The sequence below is a fragment of the Protomyctophum bolini genome (assembly GCF_963924005.1).
Source record: "Protomyctophum bolini genome assembly, chromosome: 20".
Lineage (NCBI taxonomy): Eukaryota > Metazoa > Chordata > Actinopteri > Myctophiformes > Myctophidae > Protomyctophum > Protomyctophum bolini.
Window position 1 is genome coordinate 32,303,368 of NC_137881.1, and position 22,284 is coordinate 32,325,651.

The 22,284-nt window shown below is 42.4% G+C and overlaps 1 protein-coding gene across 1 annotated transcript; it reads left to right on the forward strand.

Moving 5' to 3' along the window:
• Positions 1 to 13,409: 13,409 nt before the first annotated feature.
• LOC308335336 (E3 ubiquitin-protein ligase TRIM47-like) lies at positions 13,410 to 15,920 on the forward strand (the record flags this gene model as incomplete). Its single annotated transcript, XM_080792354.1, has 3 exons — positions 13,410 to 13,622; positions 15,389 to 15,416; positions 15,517 to 15,920. The coding sequence occupies 3 exons, from the start codon at positions 13,410 to 13,412 to the stop codon at positions 15,918 to 15,920; spliced, it is 645 nt and encodes a 214-aa protein (XP_080648480.1).
• Positions 15,921 to 22,284: the final 6,364 nt, after the last annotated feature.

Genomic DNA, 22,284 nt, shown 5'->3' on the forward strand with positions numbered 1-22,284 from the left:
GATAATGTTACAATGCGTTTATCACCATGAAGCTCACAGTGACCTCCCCTCCTCTTCTCTTTACTTCCAGCTGGTGATGAAGCTGAGCAGTACAGGAGCTCAGCAGTCTCCTGCTGCCTCCGCTGCTCCGCTGTGCGCCGCTCCAGCAGACGTGGCCTGTGATGTCTGCACCGGAGCCAGACGTCGCAAAGCTCTCATGTCTTGTCTGACGTGTCTGGCCTCTTACTGTGAGACTCACCTCCAGCCTCACTACAATGCTCCTGTGTGGAAGAAGCACAAGCTGGTCCCGGCCACCGACAAACTGCAGGAGAAGATGTGCTCCAGTCATGACAAGCTGATGGAGTGGTTCTGTCGCACTGACCAACAGTCTATCTGCTATCTGTGCACCATGTATGAACACAAGGGCCATGACACGGTGTTGGAACCGCTGCTATAGGGTTCGCGTGGTTAACCCATTTAGACCTGAGGACGATTCTACAGATGTCTTCGTCTCCGTCTAATATAACGGTGTGTGTTTAAATCACAAATTACCATACCTGTTTGTTACACTCCTTTACGGAGGGTTGAATCAATAGTTATGAAACAGCAAAGTTTAATTATATCCGTACAATATGTAATTGGCCACCGACCCCCATCTGGAAATATGTTGTTCCAGTGGACACCCCCAGAAGCAAAGATTTGAGTTAAAAACATTCGCTCTGAAAGAATATATATTCAAAGATTTGCGCCACATTTTCACGATTTTTCAAAAATAGCAGACCTACAAGCTCGGTATTGGTATAGAATTTGTGTAATGATGGAATATGAGGCTGAGGACTACCGTTTTGGAATCCTCGATTTTGACCCCCCCCCCCCCCCCCCCTACATGCACCATGCTAGGAAGTGTACATTCCACATCCCAAATACCTCTCTTAAGGTGCAGCTGATCCACTTCCACCTGTCACAACCATATGACATACAGTACCCCGCAACCTGCCTGATCTCTCACTACCTTGGAGTGCCCCCAGTTCATGATTATCCTAACCCATATAGCCCCACCCTCAAGCAGGATGTACACGGCTGTATTGTCAACATCTACAACGGCTCCCTCTTGATCTGGTGTTCTCATGAGGGATTGCGAAAGGCGATCCCTCAATTATTGAGTAAACGAGACCAATATCCTATCGTAGTTTGGCAACGTTATCTGGAACAGGATACGGCTGTATTCCCAGAAAACTTGCCAATAGAGTTTCGGTTGGACTAAGTTTCCAAGAGGGCATATCTATGTGACAAACAAGATTCGCCAGAAATCCCTTTTCTTATAGCTTGCATTTTAATATAACATATATAACCCTCTTACTATCCTTTATCATTTTACGCATTTAGCATTGTCTTCAGTAATGGTACTGTCCCATTAATATGTTATCCTTTTTCCCATTAATATGTTATCCTTTTTGTGTGGGTGAAAGTTGTTTGCAGTTAAACATCTCTGTTGTGTGCAAATAACCACCTAGGATGAGAATCTAAAAGCAGTGGTATCCGGCCAGGTGTAGCGGGGAGGCTTCCCCGACTTGCCAAAGAACAGAAATGTTATCAGAGAAGATCCCTGTTCGGCATATTCCCTCTCGGGGAAATGTGCTGTGGGACAGGTATTTGTTCTAGGTTATTACGGATTCACTCATGGTGTTGTACATACATGTTATTCTTTGAGAAAAAAAATATATACAAAAGATAAAAACCAAAAAGAAAATAATTTAATAATAGTATAATAGTAGTATGATTCGGATTCCGTGCGTGTTCACTGGCTGCGGACATTTTTCTTGATGTTATTTCTCACGGAAAAGTGACCGTGTCCAGGGAGCATTGGCGGTTAATAGCTTTGGTGGTGTTCTATTTTGGTTATATAATCTAGGGGACACAGGCTCCTGCTTTGGCAGACGGTATGCTTGTATACACAGCCTACTGCTCTGACAACCACAAGTTGGTGTGCTTTAAAATACTTTATCATTTTCATTGAATGGAGGATGGAGCGTTCGTATGCGGTCCATTAGAATCTTGGATGGATATCTGAATGATTCTGAAGGAGCCGGGTATGAATGGATGGTCTATTTCTCGATTTGACTATCCTGTCTTCTTGTAATCAACCCCTCTCAGTGATGATTTTGGAGAGTCTGTGCTTCCTCTGATAGTGAACGAGTATGGGGCGTGTGAATGTTGACCCATGCTACATATTCGTTTTCTAGTAGACGATGTCTTGGACTATACATGTAGGCCACTGTACAAACGTGGCCACATCACTGTGTCTTGGTTATTATTATATGCAATGTTATAATCAATATAATATTTTTTAATACGTGATGTCTTCCTACTTTATTGTGTGTATATGTCACATCTATACATTTTTATGATTGTCCTGGTTAGGACAAAAGAGGGCAGTTGTTATGATTTCACATAACCATGTATAGATGTAAGAGTCAGCTAAAATATCCTCCCGCGGTTAAAAGACCAATAGCACGCAGATTGCATATGCTATAGAGGCCTTGAAGTGTTGCACCATTTCTGTAGAACTTAAGGTTAAGGCCTTGACCTTAAGCAAACATAGCATTGTTCCATTCTGTACTGTACGTCTCACACCTTTTCAAGTAACATCAGAGGTGTTGTTTACGAGAGCGGAGGCAAACTTGCAGAGATAGAAGATCTTTCGCAGGTGTCTCTATTCCCGTGGCCCATCTGTCGCAGCCATAGAGGAGACAGGAAACTTCTATACCTGCCACCCCCACTCCGTGCCCTTCACTTCACCTTCCCGATACAAGACTATAACGAACTCTAAAACCACCGAAAACCTGCTTATGTGTCAATCATATATGTTTCTCAGAAATAACCCATGTGACTTATGACCAGTGGACGGATACCAAAATGTTGTCTTCATAATGTACAGTACATGCAATAAACGTCAGTTTGAACCATCCGTGACTGTGTGGCTCATTTCAAAAGGCATCCTCACGGCGCCCTTTTTCTCTAAGTCTGTCTTGTTTGCTGCTGAGACCAAGTTAGCCATTCCTCTTCTACATTGGGGGCTTCACTCATACCACAGCCTGAAGACGACAGCTGACCAGAGAGAAACTGACAATTGAAATATCGCTACAGTAGTCTACCTGGTTTTTAAAGATATTGTTCGCATGATATATTATTATATGACATTGGTCTAATAAATGTTTTGTACTCCTATTCTTAAACATTTAATAAATGTCCTGTTTGTGGAACTCAAGTCTCAAGTCCTTATAAAGAAAACTTGCATTTGTGGGGAACCCAGTTTACTGGTCTAGTTAGTTAATTCCTTGAACGATCTCAAGGTGGCGTAGTCATACCTAAAAGTAAATCCTTTGCTACACTTGGTTACATATGGTTGAAATCAGATCAACTGTGCTCACATGTATAGCTCCTGACTGGTCACGAGAATGATTGTTTACTTTTGTACTGGAGGTTATGTAATGTGTACTGTAACTTTGCTGTAAATTTCACTTGAATGTAGTTCTTATTTTTTAGATTGGGTGTTCTTTTAACTTTGTATTTTTAGAAAAGTCTCCTATGGACAAGTGGTGAAAACTAGCACTTGTGCTAACACACTGTAAACGATGCATCTACAAGTTGTACAATTGTGCAATGTGATTGTTATGTCCATATCAAATAAATAAACATAAACATAGTATCGTGAGGTACCCATATCCCCACCCCTAGTTGATGAGAGCATTAACAACTTGAAAAGAATATGCACAAAGCTTTGAATATAATTATATTCTTTCAGAGCGAACGTTTTTAACTCAAATCTTTGCTTCTGGGTGGTCTCTGGAACAACATATTTTCAGATGGGGGTCAGCGGCCAATTACATATACAGTAATTTCTGGGGTACTTGACATGAAATAGTTATAGCCTATATAGGGACATTGTTTTTTCAGAAAACTGTCTGATTTAGAAGCCTTTTTTTAAATCTTTAGCTCCCACAGCTGAAGTGTGTTCCCTTGCCTTCCTCCTGTAGAGAGTTGATTGGGACCATTGGAGAGGAGGAGGAGGAGGAGGAGTAGGAGGAAGTGTGGGTTGAGGAACAAGTGTGTGAGGAGGATGTGTGGAAGGAGGAGGAGAGGTGTGCGCCACAACAGGCACTACAATGCGTCTTCTCTCATTTAACAACCGGGTGCCTGCCGTGCTGGGTGTGTGGGTGTATTCCAGCTGCATGTAGTCAGGTGGAGGGAGGACAGATGGTTGTTGTGGCGCTGGAAGGATGTCCTGGTCGGAGATATGGACTGCGTCTTCATCAGACAGGAGGGCATTGTTGTCGAGTAGAGGTTTCCCAGATTCTGCTGGCGTTTGATGAACACCTTTATGGTTTGTGTGTTTATGTGTGGGAGGGGAATGCCAGTTATTGACAAAACAGGATCGTCCACTAACAGCTGCTGGATCCTGTCATACGCCTTGGTGATCCGGCCCTTCTCTGGGCTAGTCGCAGTAGGTAGCGCCAACTAGGGCCGCACGATATGGACAAAAATTCATATCACGATATATATGGCAGATATCTCGATATCGATACGATACGATATAATTCATATCACGATATATACAGTATGGCAGATATCTCGATATCGATACGATACGATATGCTTCGATATGCTACGATATCGATACGATACGATATATATATGGCAGATATCTCGATATCCATACGATATGACTAAAATAACCAGTGAAAACTATAAGCATTCTTCAAAAGAAACTGCATAATGATACCAAATGGACGTGGAAAAGTGCAGTTTTATAGACCAGAACAGACCAATCACTGTCAAATGTGTCAATCAACATGAACATACTAATGCCACAAAGTTATACTGTAATAAACATTTTGCTGCAGCTCTGCTTTGACAATATTACAGTATTTTACATCTAACAATGCTAAGCATTATTTCACAAAAACAGAATATCCTATTCCAAAAATGAATATTTTATTGATCATACAGTAACTGAACTGTAAAAGACCAATCACTATCTGCATTTCGATAAGACATATAAAAGATATTGCAGCTCTTCTTTTGACAATAGTGTAACTAACACTAACAACAGTGCAAGTGCTTGCATAAATGTATACAAAATGTAAACAAAATATTTCTCAGATTCAGAACATTCGTGCAACAGTCCAACATAACGGGTGCGCTCGGAAATGCGCCCTGAACGCACTGGTGTGCTCTCTTGTCGTTCGTTTATTCAGTGCACTCGGTGCGTTGTCGTTCGAAAATCCAGTGCGCTGCGCACCGGGTGTGCTGAGTGCACGCACTACCCTCAGGGTAGGGTTGCTCGGTGTGAATGGTGTGCTTACGTCACAGCTGTGTCTCTATAGCGCTCCCAGGTGGCGAAAAATGGCGGAGGAAATTGTCGCAAAATGCAGCATTTGCGGTCTAGTTGGTCGCTTGAGCCTCATCATTAAACACGCATCAACGTGCAGACCAACAGCAGGTAAAAACTAATGTTATGAATTACCTTTCAATGATAAGCAACGTTTAGTTAACGAGTATTTATTGTCTGTAGTCTATTTAGCCATAGCTTGGCTTCCTCTTACTAGTTAGTAAGAGGAAGCTAAGCTATGGCTAAGTAGCCTACTGTACATCACCATACAAGTGTTCACCAACTTCACCATGTACATGACTTTGGCTGTTCCATGTTTATTCAGACCCCGGGGATTAAACTGTAAATTAAACTGTTGCTCATTTTACTGGGAACCCCCCCCCCCCCCCCCCCAGCCCAGGGTCCCTGAACCCCACTTTGAGAACCACTGCTATAAATTATAGTAGTCTTATAACTCAGTAGCCTTAGCTAGTTGTCCTGCTGGAACACTTTGGTTCTGTGATGTATTCCCATGCTTTTGTTCTTGCTTAATGTAAGTCGCTCTGGATTAAGAGCGTCTGCTAAATGCCTAAATTGTAAATTGTAAATTGTTCTGTTTGTCTCTAAACTTGCACACTTAAACCAAATTACCATTACCCTCTTACAATTATATTCATTCACTTGTTTTAGGGTCCAGTCAGCAGGACACTGTGTCCAGTGACTCAAGTCAGGGCCAGTCCAGTCAGCAGGTCACTGTGTCCAGTGACTCCAGTCTGGGCCAGTCCAGTCAGCAGCAGTCAGCTGAGCCTGAGGCAGGATTCATCTGGACGCATCCTGCTCCTCATCGCTCTCTTTGAAGAGCACAGAGAGAACTTCTCCTCTGTCAAGATGACCAAGAAAAAGGCTTGGGAGCTGTTAGCCAGGGAAATGGGAAAAGGAGGATATGAACTTACTGGTGCAGCAACAATGCAGCAACAAGTGGAAAGGGATGCTGAAGGTGTACAAGGACACACTGGCCCATAATAAGAGGTCTGGTGCTGGCAGAGCTACATGCCCCTATTATGCTGCCCTGGATGCTCTGCTGCACAAGTTCCCCAACATAAACCCCCTGTCATCAGCCAGTAGCAGCAGTGGTTTTAAGCCACCAGCCACCATCCCTACACCTCTGCCCAACTCTCAGCCTCCTTCCAACATCATCGTACCACCATTCACCCCTGTCCTACCTTCACCCATCTACACCCCACCACCTCCACCACCACCCACCGGACCAGATGACCAAGACAAAGCTAGAAAAAGAAAAAGAAAAAGTGCAGAGGAGCCGACTTGGCTTAAAGAATAGGGCTGTATTTTGCGTGTCTTAAGTACCAGGTCTTATTCCCTAACTTGAGTAAACTAAAGACCTGGAGGCGTGGTCAATGCTCTTTGGCCACTCAGAATAGCCAAATGGCATTGACCAGGTCTTTAGTTTACTCAAGTTAGGGAATAAGACCTGGTACTTAAGACACACAAAATACAGCCCTGAATAGAAGCCAAGGAACGGGAAGAAGCGGCAGAGAGGAGGGCAGAACAGATATCACAACGCCATACAGAAACATTGGGGATGTTGGGCCAAATACTGCAACAGCAGAACAAGATGTTGGAGCTAATGGTGGCAAAGACAAATGAAAAATGAATTTGAGTTTATTTTCTGATCAAATCGCCTTTTTTGTGCCAACAAACATTAAATGAGATGTTGATTAAATGAGAAAATCAACATATGTTACCCAGTGCTAATGCCTAAGCTGTACATTGGTCTAAATTGTTTTTGCATTTATGAAAATAAACATTTGAAAGATGCAAGCTTCAGAACCAGTTTATTTGACATGTGCACATTTTGCAGTTACATTCATCACTGTCGGGTGAAAACTTTCACTTGTTCTGACAGTTCAGTTCTGACTTTGCATTGAGTGAACCATTCCCCGAAACATCAGGATTTTACAGTGAAAAGTGGAGATATTTTACTAAATAAATTTTCTGCCATAACTTTCAAATTAATATGAACTACTCCCCAAAACAACTACAAGTCTTAGGAATTAATTGTTGGGTGAGTGTACATTCAGTGCTACAAGTTTAAATGCAGACAAGGTCAAAGACAAAGCTAGAAAAAGAAAAAGTGCAGAGGAGCCGACTTGGCTTAAAGAATATATAATTTTGCGTGTCTTAAGTACCAGGTCTTATTCCCTAACTTGAGTAAACTAAAGACCTGGAGGCGTGGTCAATGCTCTTTGGCCACTCAGAATAGCCAAATGGCATTGACCACGCCTCCAGGCAGACAAGTGAATGGGAAATGTTAGTTAGTAGCAAAAGTAGAAAGTACTCATTATGCAGAATGTAACATTACATGTTTTCAAATGTTGGAAAATAGGCGATATACAATCTCACAATGCATTGCGACACAGTGTGAGCTGGTAGATGGGCTATTTTCAAATGGCTGCAATCTGTACAAATAGCTCAAAATGTTACTTAAATTAATAGTACTTAGTTACGATCCACCACTACCTGGAGACCGCGTCCCTATTCTGGGCATGTCATATACCAAGTAAAAAAGAAAACATGTTTCAATGATGCAAGTCAAACTGTGGCAACAAGATGTGAGTTTGTGTGTAGTGATGAAATGGGGACATTCAACTATAAATGTGGAGTGAGTATGGAGGCGATGTAGTTCCTCTTCCGAGTGCCAACTGCCTGCCAGCGATCATGCTCCTGATGCAGTCCTGCAACGAACAGCACCCTGTCCTGGTCATGGCGCTCCTCCTGTGGTGGATCCTCATGTAGCTCTTCCTGTCCATCCAAGATTGTTTGTGTTAGGATTGCACTTGTCTAAGGTTTACTTTTAAAGACCACTGTCCTGTTTTCCATAGAACGGCTGCCACATGGCGGAGAGACAATCTCCATCCTAACTTTTAAAATCATTTTAACTTTTGTGAACACCACAGATGTTTAAGTTGCTTGATTCAGTATTTAGATATTTGATATTCATTTTATCAGACATATGCCCCCTTCCTATACAAACCCATTGAAAATAAAAACCTTGGTTCTGGTGACTCATACTGCCCTCCTAATATGTGAGGGGCCGTGTCTTTTCAATTACTTTTTTTATTTGTGACTCCTGTGATGTGAATTATCAACCGAGTTAGTAGTTATTTATGGCATACCTGGATCATACTAATAATCATGATAAAATGGCACCATTTATTTCTGTCTGTCGCTGTCTGTGTCTCATAGGAGGGCTGTGGGAAGATCAGAAACTGGTTGGTTATGTGGATGGCTAAGGAAAGGAAGGCCAAAGGAACGGTCAAATGCCAACTAACCATGGAACTATTGATACCACACACACACACACACACACACACACACACACACACACACACACACACACACACACAACATAGCACCTAGCTGGAAAGGGGGACAAGGTATTTTATTGATTTGCTTGCACTGTTATTGGTATTATTGTTGAATATATGCAGAATGCTGTTCATGTATTGTGTAATGTACTTGCACATACTAGTGATGTATGTGCCTGAGATTTGAACAGTTTATGGATTATATTGTAGTGATTTATGACCATTGATACGTTGTATTTTGTTTCTGTCCCAGTTCTACGTTGATCTATGAATAAAGCAACTTCAAAATCATCAGTTCAGACTTCATCCTTAAAAGGCCAGCTGGGTCCGCTACAGTAGAACTTTACCCGAATGGACTCCTCATCATCTACCACCTGCAAGGAAACATGGACTTCTCTCACTCTGAGTCTGACATCTGCACATGGATCTGGTGAACAGACACAAACACAACTTCCATTCAAAGGAACATGCACACAAGGTCAGGAAACGAACTATATGGAAAAGGAACTGAACAAGCTATGAGACTTGCACAAGGATTGTTTAATTACATTTTCAGATGTTTATGATTTCCAAGATTATTTTTGTTTAATTGATAATACAGTTGTCTAAGGGAAATATAGTTCTCTGTGCTAAATTATTTTCTATGGCCATTTAAGCTTTATTCTCAGTTTCTTTTACAAAATGGCAGACGATACAGATTCCGAGGTTGAGCATAAGTTGAAAAGTATTTTTGAACTATATGAACATTGGAAAATGGCAGCACGAATAGTAAAGAAACAGTTAAGGTCCAGCGTTACAGAGAGGGACCCAAGACTTCTCCTTTACACCTTGGAGAAGAGTAAAGACATTTTTGAACTGTATGGTGAAATCCAGAAATGCATCGCACCACCTGATGGACTACGAGGCCGAGTGGCTATATGTGAATGCGCTTCAAGAGATCTTTTCAAAGTTGTTGCTGAGAATATGGTCAATGGAAAGTTTTACGGAATGGAAGTGCATAATTATTTTCATGAGTACGAAATTATACGTGAGCAGGAAGAACAAAGGAAAGCTCTGGAAGTTCAAAGACAACATGAGATGGAGAGGCAAGAGGAGATACAGAGGAGGTTCCTGGCTGCTAAGGAGAGGCAACGGAGGGCTGCCGCAGAGAAGAGGGAGCAGCAGAGGCTCCTGGCTGCTGAGCAGGAGCAACAGAGGGCTGCTGCAGAGAAGAGAGAGCAGCAGAGGCTCCTGGCTGCTGAGCAGGAGCAACAGAAGGAGAAACTCCTGACTGCCATGAAGGAGCAGCATGAAGATATTCCAAAAAAGCAGCCAGGCCCAGGTGCGCCGGCTGGTGAGGAAGAAACAGACATCAAGAAGCAGCTGGAGGTGACGGAGGGAGCAGCAGTGGTGAAGCCCAAAGACTCAGCCCAGCAGGGTTCAGCTACCCTGGCCTCACATCCCAAGGCACCAGGGGATTCGGTGGGAGCTGGTACTCTGCAGGCCGGAGAGGCCGAGCCTAATGCAGTGGCTGCGATGGCCTACAAGGGGGCTACCAGCAAGACTCCCCGGCAGCAGTCAAGGGGGAATGGCGGCCTAGAGGAGTGCGAAGACAACCAGACAAAGCGCAGGCATCCCTGCCCATCAAAGGGAAACCAGCCATGGCTAGAAGGTTCAAGGCCCAGGACACTAGGCTCCTGGAAGTCAATGCTGAGCATGCTCTCATTGGAGATGGAGTACTCGAGGTGGGAGAAAGATGGTACAACTCACTCTTGCCTATTCTAAGAATTTTAAATGCACCTGGGGTCACGTAATTATAAATCATTTGTGATTTATGTACATTGCTTTTAAATCACTGTATGATTTGGTGGGAGTGTAACGGACCCACAGGTAATACCTTTATTGTTTAGTATATATTCAGTGTTGTGAGGCATTGGAACAGGAAGTGTGCCAACAACTGATCACAGCTGATGTGAATCAGATGATTGGGACTCAGCTCAGCTGTGGCACTGGGGTTAAAAACAAGGAAATGCTGCCTCAGTACAGAGAAGACTTGAAACGGACACCACACAAATGGTGTGGCTAAAGTTGGTTGGTTATGTGGATGGCTAAGGAAAGGAAGGCCAAAGGAACGGTCAAATGCCAACTAACCATGGAACTATTGATACCACACACACACACACACACACACACACACAACATAGCACCTAGCTGGAAAGGGGGACAAGGTATTTTATTGATTTGCTTGCACTGTTATTGGTATTATTGTTGAATATATGCAGAATGCTGTTCATGTATTGTGTAATGTACTTTAGTGATGTATGTGCCTGAGATTTGAACAGTTTATGGATTATATTGTAGTGATTTATGACCATTGATACGTTGTATTTTGTTTTGTGAACTGTCCCAGTTCTACGTTGATCTATGAATAAAGCAACTTCAAAATCATCAGTTCAGACTTCATCCTTAAAAGGCCAGCTGGGTCCGCTACACGTAGTGATCCCCGAACGTAAACAAATCCAACGGTAAATCCACGCTCCTCCAAACGGACAAGCAACATTCCTCGCTGGACACAAACAGTCAGACAAACAAAACTCTCACCGGAGCAGATCACGGTATTTGTTTGTTTTATGGCATGTAACAAGTTGTATTTCTTCTGCTACAGTACTCAAGTGTATTGACAGACATGGCTCTGAGTGACAGGTCCCTGATTGGACCTGCCCCTCTGTTCCTTAATGGTTCTCCCCGACAACACCAGTTTCCTGTTGGCTGGGCACTCTTCCTGTCTCTGTATAAAAGCTCAGTTGAACTTGGCCTTCAGCAGGGGACGACAGCATTCAGCAGCAGAGACTCGATCCCTCTAGTCCGCTCTTGTGCCTGCCTTATTATTTTGTTTGTTCTTGTTTCTGGTTCATTATGCCGTAAGTTATGATTTGTTTTGTTTAGCCCAGTTTTTGTTGGAAGTAATCTGTAATTTGCCTATGAGTCTGTAAACCAATTATTTATCCTTGTTAAATAAGAAGCCCGGTTCCTACCTCCACCATGTAGGAGTGCCAGGTATTTTCTTTTGTTAACTTATTGTAATTTTGGTTAGTTAGGGTAGTTAGGGATTTACAATTGTAATTTTGTTTAAACCTTCTGTTAGGGCCTTTAGGTAGGGGTAAACCTACACTCTGAAGCCAAAAAGTGAGAATTGTGAACAAGAAATGTCCAAATTGTCTCTACTGTTGAACAAAAAGAGCGACTACAAATACATTTAAGTTCTTTTCATCCTGTCTTCTCTCAAATTGTGTAATGTCCCTTCACCCTAGACGAAGGTATGCTATACACCGTATAGCATATAGACAGAGTTTACACTGCAAACGCAATCAGGTCTCACGTGGACTCCCTGCTCGTTTGTGTCTCTGTCCCCACAAGTCTCTCGAGCCGGCGGCTTCCGTGTGTTTAAATCACGGAAGCGTCACGGCCTGTCAATCAATCAATTGACATTGACCCTCCAAAACATACACAAACACAAACTGATACCTCTCCAAGAAAACAGGACATTACACATAAGGATGGATATAATGTTAACTGAATATTTTAAGCCATGCTCTTTAAAATTACACTTTAAAATAATTCCTTAATGGATATTATGTGGCAGTGCTACAACTTAACTTAAATAATAATCACTATTATGGGTCCATAAAACATTTATTCAGCCCTTTTGAATGCATTAATTGCATACACTATTCGATGATATATTTTCTGCCTATTAGGGCCAAAACCGAATAGGTCAAAAATGCATTTTTAGCCATTTTCTGCCGAACATTTTCTGCGGCCGAATATTTGGTGCATCACTAGTTAAAATAGTATGTTTATACAGTCTTGTAGCTGAAAGGTCAGAAGGTCAGTCCTTGCAACCACAATGTTTCCAGCCAGACAGGTCTAGTCCAAAATGCCACTTGAGCACTATACTTTGTTGTACAACAAATAGTGAAAATAGTTCACCTACAAGCTTGTAGATGTTTGGAAAATGTGAAAGATTTAGAAAGCTTTTGTCTATAATGCCATGTTGTAAGTGGTTATCACTTAACATACCTACACCCGCACAGTATAATTGGTATGAAGTGTAACTGAATATCGCTGTTTTAGTATCCCCACTTAACCCATTAAGACCTGAGTTTGATTCTACAAATGTTATGTTATGGTTATGGCAAAACTTAACTTTTTAACTTAAACTGTTATGGATCCATAAAACATTTATTCTGCTCTGTTGAATGCATTAATTGCATACACTATTCTGTGATATATTTTCTATTTGGGCCGAAACCGAATAGGCCGAAAATGCATTTTTAGCCATTTTCTGCATCACTACCGAACCATATTCGGTGCATCACTAGTTTCTTCCTTGTTTTCCTTCCAGAATATAGATATGAATACAGTAGCCTAGATGCTCACATGTTGTGCCTGTTGCTTTGCTATCAAAGCACATGAGGTGTTGACCATATAGCCTACCATGTACAGTCTGGTACACCTTCCAGTGTATTTTAAATTACAATGAAACATTCTAGGCCTATACATTTGGTCTGTACACCTGCTATTCTAAATGTTCCATGTATGTGTGTAATGTTCGAAGTCAAACCACTGCCTTGTACAAACATCCAGGAAATCCCTCCCTCTTTGCCTCTCCCAGTTTTCCCCAGTGTGTCAAAATGGCAGAACAACAACAGGGATGTGAGCTGGACCGGGACCAGTTCTGCTGTCCTATCTGTCTGGACCTTCTAAAGGAACCAGTGACTCTACACTGTGGACACAGTTACTGTAGCAGCTGTATCAAGGGTTACTGGGACCAGTATGAGGAGACTGGAGTCTACAGCTGTCCCCAGTGCAGAGAGAGCTTCAGGAAAAACACCATGCTGGCTGAGGTGAGATGACCTTACAATTTACAACTACACATTAAACTACATCTGCTACAGCAGTTCTACACGCACACACACACACACACACACACACACACACACACACACACACACACACACACACACACACACACACACACACACACACACACACACACACACACACACACACAGACCCACACGCACGCACACACGTGAGTTGAAACTGTGACGCTGGATGTGTGAGGGAACTTGGAAAGGGGGGGCTGTGGGGAGGAATGTCACTACACAGAGAGAGAGGGAGAGAGAGAGAGAGAGAGAGAGAGAGAGACTGAGCTGCTGCTGCTCTCCCATCTCGAACAGCTCTATACAAAAATGGTGTTTTACCGGATTTTGACGTTTGTGTTAAATAACACTATAAACCGTCCGCCATTACCCTTTTCATGTCACGCAGCCCCTGCAGGTCGTCCACGCACCACAAGGGGTGCGCACCAGTGTTTGGTAAAGCCAGATATTTGAAATAGGCTATACAATATTTCGCCATATACAATATTTTTGTTGAAACATTTTAACAACATAAATCTTGTATTGGGGGTCCCTGGCACGAAATATTTTCAGATGTGGCATTTGTCCACGGATCCCCCCGTGGACAAATGCATATTTATTTGGGGGTCTTTGACATGAGAAGGTTTGAGAACCACTGGTTAAAACAGATGCTAGGTAAGGTTTGATGGTATCGTAGTTTATTTGCTGTCTGCAGTACTTTTTTGTCACTGGTTAATCATTAAACCGTAGCGTCCCTATTCATGGCATGTCATTCATTTAGGGCAAACATAATGGTTCTAGTGGTTAAGAGTGTCTGCTAAATGCTAAAAGGCTACATTTTTGTCTCCACCAGGCCAAAAGTCAGGGGGGAGAGTATGTTTTGTACTCCGTCCGTCCGTGTGTCCGTCCGTCCGTCCGTTATCAGCTAATCTCCGGCTCCGTTGGCCCGATCCATGCCAAACTTCGCACACACACACTCCCTGGATGCCAACGATGAACCTCTGCCCCAAATAATCCTCAACGGCCTGTTATAGCGCCACCATGAGGCCGATTTAGGCAAAACACATTTCTGTAGATTACTCGTACACATTTTATCCATACATCACACAATTCGGTATACACTATCTCCATAGTCATGTGATCAACACGGAGCGGCACCATTTTCCATCTTCCATCCTGATTGGCTAAGATTGGCTTCCAAAGCTCACTCGATTGGTCAGTTTCGAAATGAATTATTCAACTAGACCTGTACATGCCCGTCGGCCACCGGCCTACTGGGAACCTAATAATGCCCGTTGTCAACTTGTCATAGCACCCGTTTTAACTATCTGTCTGTGTCCCTTTTGTGGCCATACTGTATATCTCTGTATATATCTGCCTGTGCCTGAAGAGTGCAAACTAAGTGGACTGGTTAAGTAATACATTGGCAGGTGTGGGGTTGCCATGGCAATCAATTGTCTGAGGCAGGGGCTGGACATTGCACAGGTGAGGGGAATTGGGCTCATTAGGTCCCCTGGCAGAGCCTGACCCAGAGCCTTTTGTGGTGTTTCTGGACAACTGTGTAATGTATGCCACCGACTCAAGGCTGGGCACTGCACTCCATGTGGGGGTGTGGAACGCACACAGACAGTGACGTGGCATATTTATAGTTAGATGCAAAGTTCTGAAGCAGTGTTAAGGTAATGTTACAATGCGTTTATCACCATGAAGCTCACAGTGACCTCCCCTCCTCTTCTCTTTACTTCCAGGTCAATGACTGTGTTGTATTTGTCCTCAGTGAGTGACCTCCCCTCCTCTTCTCTTTACTTCCAGGTCAATGACTGTGTTGTATTTGTCCTCAGTGAGTGACCTCCCCTCCTCTTCTCTTTACTTCCAGGTGGTGATGAAGCTGAGCAGTACAGGAGCTCAGCAGTCTCCTGCTGCCTCCGCTGCTCCGCTGTATGCCGGTCCAGCAGACGTGATCTCTGCACCGGAGCCAGACGTCGCAAAGCTCTCATGTCTTGTCTGACGTGTCTGGCCTCTTACTGTGAGACTCACCTCCAGCCTCACTACAATGCTCCTGCGTTGCAGAAGCACAAGCTGGTCCCAGCCACCGACAAACTGCAGGAGAAGATGTGCTCCAGTCATAACAAGCTGATGGAGGTGTTCTGTCGCACAGACCAACAGTTTATCTGCTATCCGTGCACCATGGATGAACACAAGGGCCATGACACGGTGTCAGCTGCTGCAGAGAAGGCATTGAAACAGGTAGCACCACCATCACTTGAAGACACATCATGAGATGGATAATGTTTTAAAGATGGAAGCAACACTAAATAACAATGTCAGAGACAGAGTACAAATCAGAGTGTTGTATAATAAAAAGTAATTGCCCCTTAAAACCTGGAGCCCATTCTACAACAGTAGTTAGGTACTGTAGGTCTCAAACTTTTTTGTGCCAAGGATCCCAAATTCACATTTATTTGGCCACGGACCCCCATCTGGAAATGTTTTGGGCCAGTGAGCCCCAGAAGAGAACATTTGTGTTAAATATGTGTAGAAAAAAATAATAGCTGATTAATAAGCTTGCTGCTTGGCACAAACTGCCGTGCTTGGGGGGGGGGGGGGGGGGGGGAGATGCAATGCAAATGAAAGACATATACTGTGTATCCCTATTCCCTGACATAATTTTATAGCTAAACGGACAGAATTCTATTTTATTTGAATGATGAAACCCAGCTGCCATTAATAGTTGGAAATGGAAATGGAAATTGCGGAAATTGTAATTGCGGAAATGGTGGAAATGGAAATTGCGGAAATTGCGGAAATGCGGAAATCGAAATTGCGGAAATTGTAATTGCGGAAATTGCGGAAATGGTGGAAATGGAAATTGCGGAAATGGAAATTGAGGAAATTGCGGAAATGGAAATTGCGGAAATTGCGGAAATTGCTCTTCACTTATAGCTATCTATTTTCAGGTAGATTGTTTTATTCACGTGTGTGTGTGTGTGTGTGTGTGTGTGTGTGTGTGTGTGTGTGTGTGTGTGTGTGTGTGTGTGTGTGTGTGCGCGTGTGTGCGTGCGTGCGTGCGTGCGTGCGTACGTACGTACGTGCGCACATGTTATGTTTACTGATTGAACGAGGACATCAGCTCAACTCCACCATGTGTGATCAATGCTCTAATCCAGTGATACTCAACCTCAGGACCGCGGGCCACATCAGGCCCGCGGGACCATTATGACTGGCCCACCAATGAAAATCTAAAAAAAAAGAAGAAAAAAAAATCTGGAAAATGAAATAAAAATAAATAAATCTGAATGAAGTTATCTTTAATTACATTATTATAAGTAATACTATTAGAGTTGTACTATTACTCGAACGAAAATAAAAGCTTGGGGGGGGGGAGATGCAATGCAAATGAAAGACATATACTGTGTATCCCTATTCCCTGACATAATTTTATAGCTAAACGGACAGAATTCTATTTTATTTGAATGATGAAACCCAGCTGCCATTAATAGTTGGAAAATAGATGGAATAGTTGAAAATAGTTGAAAATAGATGGAAATTGCGGAAATTGCGGAAATGGAAATTGAGGAAATTGCGGAAATGGAAATTGCGGAAATGGAAATTGCGGAAATGGTAATTGCGGAAATTGCGGAAATTGCTCTTCACTTATAGCTATCTATTTTCAGGTAGATTGTTTTATTTTACTCAGTCAGCCATATCACTACTCATTTTTTTTCATGAAAAAGGTCATAGCTGGGTAATCTATTTTCAGGCAAATTGTGTTTATTGTATTTTATTTTACTCAGCCATAACAATTTATTTTCTGTTAACCAACTTGCTGGCTGGTAGGCAGGCAGACAGCTACTCATAGACAGGCAGACAGACAGACAGCTACTCATGGAGAATTGGACAGGCAGGCAGTCAGACAGCTACTCATAGACAGGCAGACAGACAGCTACTCATGGAGAATTGGACAGGCAGGCAGACAGCTACTCATGGACAATTGGACAGGCAGGAAGGCAGACAGCTACTCATAGACAGACAGACAGCTACTCATGAACAATTGGACAGGCAGGAAGGCAGACAGCTACTCATAGACAGACAGACAGCTACTCATAGACAATTGGGCAGGCAGGCAGACAGCTACTCATAGACAGACAGACAGCTACTTATGGACAATTGGACAGGCAGGAAGGCAGACAGCTACTCATAGACAGGCAGACAGACAGCTACTCATGGACAGACAGACAAATAACTACTCATGGACAGACAGACAGACAGGCAGGCAGGCAAAGAGGTACTCATGTTATGTTATTATGTTATTATAACAGCTACTCATGTTATGTGCAATAATTTGTGCAGTTATGGAAACAGCTCTTTGTGTTTATGCAAGAAAATGTAACACATTTATTTATTTACATATTGTGTGCATGCACATTGTACTTTGATACATTTTGCGAAAATAAAGCAATTGAAAGAGAGAAGTTATCAAGTATCATTAATGTCGTAATTTTATCTACTGGCCCCTGGCCCCTTGCCATTTTTGTAATGTGGCCCACAGGTAAATCTATTTGAGTATCCCTGGCCTACACAGTACATGGGAATGGGGCATTGCAGTGAAAAGACTATTGCCCATAGACAACAACATGGGTTAAGTGTCACAATATTAAAACCCTTCGCCTACTATTGACGGGATTGACGGATTTAATGAATTAATCCAAACCTTCCCTTGACGGAATTGACGGGCTGGTTTAATTCCCTATAATCGGGGGTTTAATGTAGCAAAATGTAGCAACTTTTGGCTAGTTTGGCTAACGGCCGATGTAATCTACCTAAAACCGGCCGAAATCCTTGCGTGCCCGGTCGATCACACTCGCGAGCGGTCTTTATGTGCATCGCTGCGTAAAATGCGATATTTTGGACTTAATTTAATTTGACTTAGTTATGAAAAATACGATGATCGCTTAGCATCCCGGACATCTGATAGTGACGCACAGTCCAAAGCTACTACCGGATGTTTTGGTTCGTTATACCGGAAGTGCTCTCGCCAGAGTCGCTCTATTGGGTCAAAATCGACATAATGGTGATGTTACCGCCACCAGCAGGACTGGGTGTCTAATACTATAGGATCACCGTGTTAGAATGAGGTATAGTGTGTAGATCACAGATTTTTCTTTTGGCATTAAAATTATGAATAAAAAAATATGAATAACGTCACTGAAAAGCTGCTATTGAGAGGGGCAGTCCAAGGTTAAGGAAGACGGACGTCTCTGTACAACCAGTGCCATACATATCACTTTGTGAAACAGGTTTGTCTTGCGTTGCTTCCCTCTACAAACCTACAGTATTATTCCATTACATCAAGAGCAAAAAATATATCTGCCAACTTTATCTGGCAAATAAAAGGTATTCTAACTCCAATTGTATTTTTAGTTAAATTGTATAGAAATGGAACGTAGCTTTGATTTAAACAGATTCAAGAACCAATATATCTAGTTCACTTTTTTTTTAACGATTACGTTTTATTTAGTGTACATCACAAAACACTGGAGGAACCAGGACTCTGTAAATAGAGAAGATATTAAGACGGATACTATAAAAACTGTCTAAACTTCATAGACTTTTCCAACCAATACTCTGGGCCTATATATTTTCGTCAGTGCTAAACCCCTTATCCTTATCCCTTTTTTACTGTTTTGAAAGAAGTTGAGGGATAAGGGGTTTAGCGGTGACAATGGAAAATGGAGCCCTCTGTCTACAAAGGCAGATCTTAAAGGACTTTAGCGATGAGGAGTGGCCGTGGGAACATAATGCTCACGCACCTTCTGTCATATACAGTGGAGTTCTGTATGTTTCTTCCTCAATCTCAAAATGATCTCGATGGGTTCTGAATAGAACCCATAGGTACCTGTGTTACCTATTTGGGGAGACATATTTTAAACATTCTACATAGAACATATTATACTCCAGTGAAATTTAATGCAATGCACCCATGAATGTATTTTGTGTGTTGGAGATGTACAGTAAGAAAAAAAGGGGTACTTTTTTTACATAATGATGTTATGGTCTCGTTACAGACGTAATTTCATTTTATAAATCGTGTCTTGATCTCAATCCGATACCTCTCCTCGTCTCCGTATAAACGTTTATCGATTGCATGGACCTTTCAATTATTGTATTTTATGAACCAAAATCAACACACAACACATAATGACACTTCCAATAAATCATTTTTAATCTCCAGCAAGTTGCACCGACTTGGTCTTTGACTTTGATACACACCGCACATCATAGAACACGATAAAAACACTTTGCGACGTACAGAGTCGTGCAACATCAAGTCTGGCGTTTCGGCATTGCGCACAATCTCAATAAATAGGCTGTTTTGGATGGGGGGGGGGGGGGGGGTGTTGAGGGCACGTTGAGAAGTCAGAAGATTATTTGCACACGGTTTCACAATGGAATAGTGCAGTGCTGGGCACACATGGTGGTTGGGGTCATTTGTAATCTATACAGTGCTATACCCACACTGGTAACATTTATGCAGTTTGAGCTTGACTTAAATACCATAAACCTAACCTTAACCTCAGTAAACGTAACTTGCCCGGGGGCGTGGTTATAAGCACGTATGTCGCACCCAGCTGTTCTGATCGAGACACACACCAAGTGGAATAGTAAGAGAGTGGCGACACGCTTTGATCTCGCCGCAAAGCGGGGTGCCTAATGGGCTATAGTTCCAAACATTGGAACTATCCCATTGAGATAGAATGAGCACTTCCGCATTCCATTGTTACAATGGGAGTCAACGCTATAGTGTCGCCACTCCCTTACTATTGCACTCGGAAGACACAGATGTAGGGTGCACCACTGATATGCTTCCGTGTGTGCGCAAGTGCCTCAATTTCGATGGTTCCGGCCCCTTAAAGACGCCGCCCTTAAAGCGTGGCAGGTAATGACAAATAAAGCGCCAGCTGGATAGAGTTTTAAGACCTGAGGCCGATTCTACAAATGCCTTCCAAAGACACTTTTTTTTGTGTAATTCAAAACGATTCCACATTTTTCAAACATTTTCAAGATTTTCTTTAATTTTTTGTGTTAAAAATAGCAGATGTACAAGCTCGCAGCATACGTGCCACGAAGTGACGCGCTTGTGAGCTTGTATAGGGCTGCTATTTTTCAATAGCCAACGTTTAAATCTAAAATAACACAGATGCTTTCCTGGTTTTAATGGGTTCAAAGGAGTAGTTCGCCACCCCCAAAATACTTATTTATTTACACACATACCCCATGAAGCCTTGAATTATTGGAATGCGTCAGAAAATAAATAAAAAATAAAAACGGCATGAATTCGAGGCGTCATGGTGTGTGTAAGAAATTAAGTCATTTTTGTGGGGGGAGGGGCGGTGTATGCGCCATTTTAAAAGAAAACAAATGTGTATAGCACTTTTACAAGATGCCACGACATAATTGTAAACAATGTGTTTGTTGTAAACAACAGCATGTAAGAAACAGTCCTTGGATGTTAAAATGATAAATATACCTTTATCAAACAAAGTCATAAACATGAAGTCACAGGCCAATGACAACGGTGCAGCAGTGAAGCATGATGTTAATTACAGTATACTGTCGTATAAGGACGATGTCAGGCGCTTTTATGGGAGTAAACTGTAACTTCACCACCCCTGAATTAATAAACATCTGTATGTATGTATATATTTATATATACTTCAACATTCTTTTACATTTGGTTAGATATATTACTATTTTTTTCATCAACACACTTTTGTCCGTATACAGTTGCCATAAATAGGAGGAATATTTTGTCATCCAATCAATAAAATTAAAATTAAAAAAACACACACTCAAGTCTTGATAATAATGTACACACACACACACACACACACACACGCACAAGCACAGATCTTGTTTCAACCATTTCCCCGTAAAGTTTGCTTCTTTGTAAAGTGCAAGGCAAGATACAGTAAACTTTGAAATGTACAGCATGACGTACGTACACTACAGACTACACCCACCAGGTCTATGTAAAGTTTCCCATGTTATGCAGTGCATTTAAGCCCACACATTCTGTTTCTCGCTCTGTCATACCTTTGTACACTCACTCGGACACACACACACACGCGCGATGCAACGCTTTAGTAATTTCACTGCCCCAAAGCGCTCACTCACTCACTCACTCATAAAAGCGCGAAAGTCCTTGTAAAGTGTGAAAACCCCAACCGAGCTCGGAAAACACACTTGGCACAACACCGCCGAAGCCTCTAATGGGGTGTAAAGTATAGGACATCGCTGGCACACTATGGATACACACAAACGGAGCTCAATGTCTACAATGCCTCACAGCGACAGAAGAGTTAGTTCATAATCCAATCCAATCCAATCCAATGTACTATATATCTGACAGCGAATATGCACAATGCTTGTGGTTTTGTGAGATGGTTATTTCTCCGGCGCGACACAGCTCAGTTTACACATCGGTTCCCATTTAAGACAATAATGATGCTTAATCCACTGTATAATTCCATAATTCCACTGTATCAGCAATCCCAGCCCCAAAAAATTGGAATTGAAAACAAAAACACGTTTTCCCTGTAGTATACCTGTGATCTGTATACCATCTGTCCTCATTCTGGGCCTG